General features: G+C 45.1%; 1 protein-coding gene across 1 annotated transcript; it reads left to right on the top strand.

The window, feature by feature from the left end:
* The first annotated feature begins 460 nt into the window (after positions 1–460).
* Positions 461–3063, top strand: LOC124673282 (uncharacterized protein At4g15970-like). The gene is made up of 4 exons (XM_047209396.1): positions 461–725; positions 1252–1382; positions 2114–2491; positions 2599–3063. The coding sequence occupies exons 1-4, from the start codon at positions 461–463 to the stop codon at positions 3061–3063; spliced, it is 1239 nt and encodes a 412-aa protein (XP_047065352.1).
* The last annotated feature ends 5208 nt before the right edge of the window (positions 3064–8271 follow it).

Below are 8271 nucleotides of genomic sequence, written 5' to 3'. Positions count from 1 at the left end.
CATCCGATATTGAATATATATTGTATATTCCTCTTGAATTCTTTTTGGTTATAATTTCAATTTTTTTTGAAATTGTACATTCATATGCATGTATGTAGTACCGTAGAATATGTGAAACTCCATCAAAATTAAAATAAAACACAAAAGAAATAAAACAATACAAATTAAAAAGAAACCAGGTTTAGGGGGGGGGGGGGCTAAAACCATAAATCTGCGGCAGCCTTTAGTCGCGGTTGGCCAGAAGAACCGCGACTAAAAGTCCTCCGCCCCGACCGTCGCCTGGCGCCCACGTGGATGGGCCTTTAGTCTTTAGTCCCGCATGTTTAATACCGGTTGCACAACCGGTATTAATGGTTGTTGCCAACCGAGATTAAAGGCCCTTTTTCCACCAGTGGCAGCTCTGAGTGAGTCCAGTGCTAATAGTGACTTTTGTCGTGGGTGTAGGCCTGGAATTTAAGATATGCCTTGCAATGCAGTTGCTGGACCGGTGCTGCGTCACACTAGTCCCTGCCAGCGCCCTGACCTGTCCAAGGAGGTGCTGCTGTCAATCGCGCGCGACGAGGAGAAGCGCGCGGTGGTGGAGACTTCCTTGGCGCGCGACAGCAGCTTCCATGGACGTACGGCGCTGGGCTCAGAGCCGGCCACGCTTATTTTGTTTCCTCACGTCAGTGCTCAGAATTTCAGATTACTGTTGCCCTGGAATCCAGAATCCATTCCTGTGTACTGTGAGAGGCTGAGAGCCATATATATTCATAGCAAACCGCTCCGATCGGGATCGACCATTTTGTGCTGTGCATGCGAGCTAGCTTTATACTGCAGCAGGTTTGCCTAGAAAGTCAGCTTGTAGCGTGTGGATCTCGGCGAAGAGTAGACGTACGGCAAGTCAACGGAGCAAACTTTACGCCTGAATCTCGCGTCATTCGTGGCTTTCAGAGACGTACGCATGACGATGGATAGTTGACCCATAGGCTTTGGCAAAGCTGTCCGGAATCGAGGCATACATTGACCCATACATATATGTGTATAGTACATGAAGCTCCTTTGCGTATCTGCTAGTCATCGATCCACATGCGCTAGTGTAATCGGCACACCACGCACCTCAGTTTCTTCCATGTCACGCGCGTGCGCTCCATCCCCATGCATGCATATACATATATAGAGTCGAGTTTTGTACGTGATACTCCCCTGCGAATTATTGGATCTTCTTCGCCATGTTCACCGTATCAAATTTCTTGCGTTTCCTCATGGCAGCAGCCATGGCCACGGCCTGCAGCGTGGTGTTGCTATCCCCTCCCTCCTACTGCCCGTGCTCTGGGGTTCGGCCGGAGAAGTTGGAGCTTCCGTCGCGCGATAATGGAACCCAAGCTATTCAAAGCATCAAGGTACCTCCATCCTTCCATGCTATCCACCTTTTACGATAACCGATCGTCGGATTCATTCTTATCGAACCAGTATATATATTCTAGTTTTATTTTTTTGCGGGGTAGTACTTATGTTGCAAATTATGAGCTACATACATTACTATTCTTAGTTGTTAATGATACTTTCTTCTTACTAGTTCCCATATGCAACCGGGCATGCAACACTTCCAAAATCTGGATGTAGTTAGTATTGTATTCTACTAGTGTGTGTAAGTTTTTTTTATTCAAAATACCTTGTATTCTAGCCTCTGCAAAAATAAAAAATGTGCAGATCTGTGGTGGGGCGAGCAATGCAATTGAAATTTTTTGTGCTCGTCGTGCATAATTGACTACATCTAAAACTAGTTTTTCTGATTTTTTTGAAACATTGAAATCAAGTTTTCAAATTTCCTAGAAAAGATGGGGCTACCTGTTGTGCATTCTTCATCGCAAATTTCTTCATCAGCATGCCAATTAAACTGAAAAAGCAAATTCTACTGGGGAAATAATATTCTTTTCTTCACAAAATATTTGAGGACATCTAAAATAGATGTAGATTCTCAAAATATATTTTTGAACTGTTTTAGATATTTTTAATTGCCTATTCGGTAATATTTTCCTCCTGCCTGTTAGGAGGACTTCCTAGCTTATGTTTTTTTAGACTGTTGGCAAGTGTGATGTGTGATATATGTGCGTGTATATATGCGTTGCAGGCTGCTGCTGTGACTGAACCTGAGGATGAGCTTGCTGTGTTACTGAGAAGCGCAGTGATGGAAGACAACACAGTGATAATGACCTTCACGAACAAGGCTTGGACGGCGTCTGGCTCGCTGCTGGATCTCTTCATGGAGAGCTTCCGTGAAGGGGACAAGACGGAGCCCCTGCTGAAGCACCTCATCATCGTGGCCGTCGACGACAAGGCCTTCGAGCAGTGCAAGCTGGTGCACCCATTGTGCTACTTCCTCGAAGTGGGCGGCGTCAACCTGACGAGGGAGCAGGCGTACATGAGCAAGGACTACCTGGAGATGATGTGGGCGAGGAACAAGTTCCAGACCCGTGTCCTGGAGCTCGGCTACGCCTTCCTCTTCACGGTAAACCACACGCCAATACCATTAGTTCGAATCCAATCCAATTCTCTCATTAACATTGCACGATTGATTGGAGTATACTGATCTGCAATTCTTAATCGCTTGGTCAGGACATGGACATCCTGTGGTTCCGAAACGCTCTGCTGCACGTCCCCGTGGGCGCCGACATCACCATCTCCAGCGACAAGTACCTCGGCGACGACCCGTATGACCTGGAGAAGAACGCCAATGGCGGGTTCGTCTACGCCAGGCCGAACCCGAGGACGATTGGCTTCTTCAAGGGTTGGTACCAGGCGAGATCTGGGCGCATGAACGAACAAGCCGTGTTTGACAAGATGAAGCGTGAGCTGTCGCTGCAGCACGGCGTGGAGGTGCACTTCATTGATACGGCCTACTGCGGCGGCTTCTGCCAGCCCAAGAAGGACTTCCGCCGGCTCTGCACGTTCCACGGAAACTGCCTCAGAGGGCTGAGCCTGAAGCTGGAGCGTCTCCGGGGCGTCATGGGTGAGTGGAAGCAGTTCAAAATTGCGAGGCAGGAGGAGCTTGCCAATAAAAACAAGACTTTATCGGCATGAGCATAAAAAATGTAACATATTTTTTTATATGGACAACAATGCTATATTTCTCTAGCGCAGATGATTTTTTGTGGGGGGTAAATAGTGAGATTTCAAACTTGGAATAACAGTGTAAGAAATACTTAACAATGTGCCAACCACTCCTTCCTGTTAGAACCTCTGATGGTTATTTCTCGCGACGATCACACTTCCTTCCTGTAATACTGAGTGACGTATCATAGGTGTACTATGGTTTTGGATATCAACCGACAACATATAGCAGTTCGTTGGAATTTCAAGCGCAAATTGTTGCACTAAAAAATTCTTTCCCCGCAAGAATGATTCGTGGTTGAGTCTAAATCACAAGGATTTTAAGTTCACCTTCTCTTTCATCAAGTAATACATGCAAAACTGAAAATAGTTATCTCATGTTTCCGGATATCTCACATGTAGATGAGGATGAGCTGTATTCCGATACAGATGGTCAGCTCCTTTCTCATCTAGTTGGAGAGGTATCTGAGGTGGGTTTGGATGAGACGGTGCTTAACTCAGTCTATGATCTGAAAGCTTCCGGCCGAAAATCTAAATCTTCCTCCACAAAAAAGACTGCTAGACCCTCTAAGAAGGCTAAGGTGTCAAAATCAACTGTTGTTTCCTAATGAATGGCATGTTTAAAAACAGTAGAGGTCTTCGAGACTTGGCTAAACACTTGCACATTGCAGAATGCATTAGTGATCATTCTTTAGATTGTATTGCTATCTCAGAGACCGGTAGAAGGGATTTCTCAAGAAGTTTGCTTCAACGCCTTTCTGGCGGGGTGGACTTTACTTGGGTCTCCCGACCACCGCGGGGTCGTTCTGGGGGCATGTTAATTGGGGTCCGTGACTCCTCCATGGAAGTGTTGCATATTTCGGGTGGAGACTATCATATAAAGCTCCATATCCGCAATAGGACCGACAATTTCGTGTGGAGTTTAGTCTCAGTTTATGGGGCTGCTCAACCTGAATTTAAACCTGCTTTTCTTCGTGAATTGGTTAATCTTACAAAGGATAATCCACACCCAATCATTATTGGGGGGGATTTTAATTTGTTACGATTTCCTCATGAGAAGAGTAGAGGCCATTTCGACCATCATTGGTCTTTCATGTTCAATGCTGTCATCGATAGTCTGGACTTGAGAGAGGTTACAATGTGTGGCAGGCAATTCACTTGGGCAAATTCCCTTTCGCCTACTACATATGAGAAGTTGGACCGCGTACTAATGGATTCTGAATGGGAATTGAAATACCCTATGGTTTCTGTACGCGCTTTACCTCGTATTGAGTCTTTATCGGATCATTCTCCCATTCTAATCACCACTGGCAATCATAGGCCTTTGAGCAAACGTCCGTTCAAATTTGAACTTGGATGGCTCAACAGGGAAGGATTTGTTGATCTGGTGAGGACAGTATGGGAGAAACCGGTTGCTGGCCTTGACCCTATTCAAAGGTGGAATAACAAATTACGCGCTACGCGTAGATACCTTGGAGGATGGGCAAGACACATGACTGGGCAGCTAAAAAATGAGAAGCTCCAATTGTCTTCAATTATAGATGATATTGAGGCTTTAGCGGATGTGAGACCACTAACTACACATGAAATTGAACTGAAAAGTCAATCAAATGCAAAGTTAGCTGGGATTCTCCGCGAGGAGGAACTCAAGTGGTATCAACGATCGAAAGCTCAATTTCTTCTGGAGAGAGATTCAAATACAAGATACTTCCATAGTGTAGCCAATGGCAGACACAGGAAAAAACTTATTCATTCTTTAGTACAAGAAGAGGGCACTATCGAAGGTCACGAGCGGCTCAAATCTTATCTATACCTAATAATAAAGGAGCTATCGTGATTCGGTTCGTTCGTTTTTGCCAAAATTTTCGTCCAACTTTTTTTGGACGATTTTACCCTCCCACCGAATTTCATATTACAGCAAAATGCCATGTACCGGTTCGTTTTATCTTTTATTTTCACTTCTACTCCGCATAGGCTTGGAGCAGAGTACATCTAGCCGCGCTCCTCCCGCCTCCGGCCAGGCCCCGCCGCCAGCGCCTTTCCTGCACGGCTCCCGCCCTGCAGTTAGGGATACTATACCGCCTGCAGCCGCCAGGTTAAATCAAAAGAACGATTCTCTCACCGTCTGCTGCGCCGCCCCCGGCATCGCTCTCCCCATCTCGCCGCTTTCCTGGCCCAGCTCCAATGCGCCGATCCTGCTGCTGCTCGGTGGGTTCAATGCTCCCATGCGCTTCTCTTGCTGCTGTTCATTGGCGAGGCCGTGCGAGGAGAAGGGACCGCCGTACTGCTGCTCGGGGGCGGAGGGACAAACTCCAAGATCCAATCCGGTTAGGACCCTTCCGGCCAGTGAGATCCCAGTCACATCTGCAGCTCCTCATCCCGTAGCTCCGTCGGAGGAGTCGAGATTCCAGCTCACGCGGACAAGCGCGCCGACTTGGTCTTCTTGTCCAGCTCGAGGACATTGTCGTTGCTTTGCATCAGGAACCGGAACAGCTCGAGGACATGACCCCGGACGACGCGCCGGGCTTGCGCTTGTCCAGGCAGTCGTGGAGGAAGACGGGGGTATGCTTCTGAGGAGGTGGAGTAGGCCGTCCCTTCTCCTTAATCGACGTTGCGATGGAACCCCTCACGGCGGCGGCGGAATCGTGCGCCGCGCCCCAAAACTGTACCCGCCCGTAGGTCCGCTGTCCCAACCTGCTCGACCACCGGAGCCACGAGGACGCGGGAGACCTGGTTATCCTCGCCGGCGGCCCATTCCCTCGACCGGGTCCTCTGGCCGGTTTGGAGGCTGCTGCTGCTGGCTGCTGCCGGCAGCCAGTGCCTCAACAGTGGCAGTCCGTTGCCGCAGCCGCAGGAGCAGGACAGCCTCGCGCCGCGCCGCGCGCGGATAGTGGTGCTGGCCGTGTTAGTTCTGCCGGCACGCCTCCATGGAGTGGCAGTCCGTGGCCGCAGACGCAGGATTGGGCTCGCGGCGCGCGGATAGTGCTGCTGGTCTCCTTCTGGAACGAGTCAATACCTTCGAGTCTACCTTGGACTGTAGTAAGCTTCATGTGTCACATTTTTTTTCCTTCTTCGATTGCAAGGATTACTTTTCCGTCTCATTTGTAAAAGGCTGGATGGCCGAAAGTCTGTTGATTAAGCTCTTGTCCCTGAAGTCTGCACAATATGGTTGTTCATAGGGTCATTTTATCTGCCTAAAATCATACTCGGCTCTGGATGCAATGTGCGGCGGCACAAATGCGTTGTCTGCTGGTCCTAAATTTCTGTAAATGTTTCATTTCGTGAATAATCATGAAAACATTACTTCATTAACAAATATTCCCAAGTGCAATTAGTGAGCACTATGCATCATCTTGCCTTTAATTTTTTCCACGGTGATATTGGAAGCAATGTAAATGTATTGGTTTATTTATTTTTCTATGCTCAATATAGAGGTGATTGACAATTTATATGACAGAGCAACAAGATAGATACGAGAAGAAGTATTCCTCCTATTAATATTAAGTATAGACTTTTGTCAATATTGTTGTGTAGTGGGAAATCTGAGAAAATTGAAATTCTGGTGAAAGCAACATACTTCTAAAACAATAATGATCGATGCAACCAAAATCAAGGTATAATTCAAACATAACATATGTATAATTCAAACAGTATTCAAGTTAACATGGTTTATGCAACTTACCTCTGATGCGAGCTTATATTTGCAAACACAACTATAATGTAATGTTAAAATTAAGATGAGTGTTTCTCTAAATTCTGAAGTGTGAACATGAACTGTTCTTGCGAATTAGTAATTACTATCTGCTGAAATACAAGCCTTTTTTAGAAAGATTCTAAAAATGCTTATATTTTAGAACGGAGATAATAATTTTTATTTTAAGCGCGGCCTAAGTTTTTTCAAAATTATTTTAGATAAACTTAAATATTAAAATACAAATTGTTTTGGTGTTGCCCTGAAGGGTACTATAACTAGGCGGCAAGAGGGGGTTTCGAGGAATAAGAGAGATGACACTCCTACCGAATTTGCAGGCCAACTCAATTCTAAGTGCAAGTCCGACTTCAAAAGAGAGACTTTCCTATGATGATGACCATGTTCTGATCCTTACACGATTTGTGAGAAATACTCCGATGATTTCGTTGGCTAGATGAAAGAAAAATAAGAAAGGAAGCAACCAGAAATGTGAGGTAGAAATCAAGATTAGCTAAACAAGGGGGTTAATTGTTGGAGATATGCCCAAGAGGCAATAATAAAAGTGGTTATTATATATCTTTATGTTTATGATAAATGTTTATATACCATGCTATAATTGTATTAACCGAAACATTGATACATGTGTGTTATGTAAACAAACAAAGAGTCCCTAGTAAGCCTCTTAACTAGCTTGTTGATTAATAGATGATTAGTTTCATAATCATGAACATTGGATGTTATTAATAACAAGGTTATATCATTGTATGAATGATGTAATGGACACACCCAATTAAGCGTAGCATAAGATCACGTCATTAAGTTTTTTGCTATAAGCTTTCGATACATAGTTACCTAGTCCTTATGACCATGAGATCATGTAAATCACTTATATTGGAAAGGTACTTTGATTACATCAAACGCCACTGCGTAAATGGGTGGTTATAAAGGTGGGATTAAGTATCCGGAAAGTATGAGTTGAGGCATATGGATCAATAGTGGGATTTGTCCATCCCGATGACGGATAGATATACTCCGGGCCCTCTCGGTGGAATGTCGTCTAATGTCTTGCAAGCATATGAATAAGTTCATAAGAGACCACATACCACGGTACGAGTAAAGAGTACTTGTCAGGAGACGAGGTTGAACAAGGTATAGAGTGATACCGATGATCAAACCTCAGACAAGTAAAATATCGCATGATAAAGGGAATTGGTATCGTATGTGGATGGTTCATTCGATCACTAAGTCATCGTTGAATATGTGGGAGCCATTATGAATCTCCAGATCCCGCTATTGGTTATTGGTCGGAGTGAGTACTCAACCATGTCCGCATAGTTCACGAACCGTAGGGTGATACGTCCAATTTGCATCACTATTTTGTATCATAATTTGCTGTTATTCATTGATATATTTCATATTGGGATACAATACTTATGTTATTTCATCTATTTTGCATGTTTCATCATTATTGGAGGATCAAGCACCGG

Source organism: Lolium rigidum, chromosome 7 (assembly GCF_022539505.1).
Source record: "Lolium rigidum isolate FL_2022 chromosome 7, APGP_CSIRO_Lrig_0.1, whole genome shotgun sequence".
NCBI lineage: Eukaryota > Viridiplantae > Streptophyta > Magnoliopsida > Poales > Poaceae > Lolium > Lolium rigidum.
This window is presented reverse-complemented; position numbering and strand designations above follow the sequence as displayed.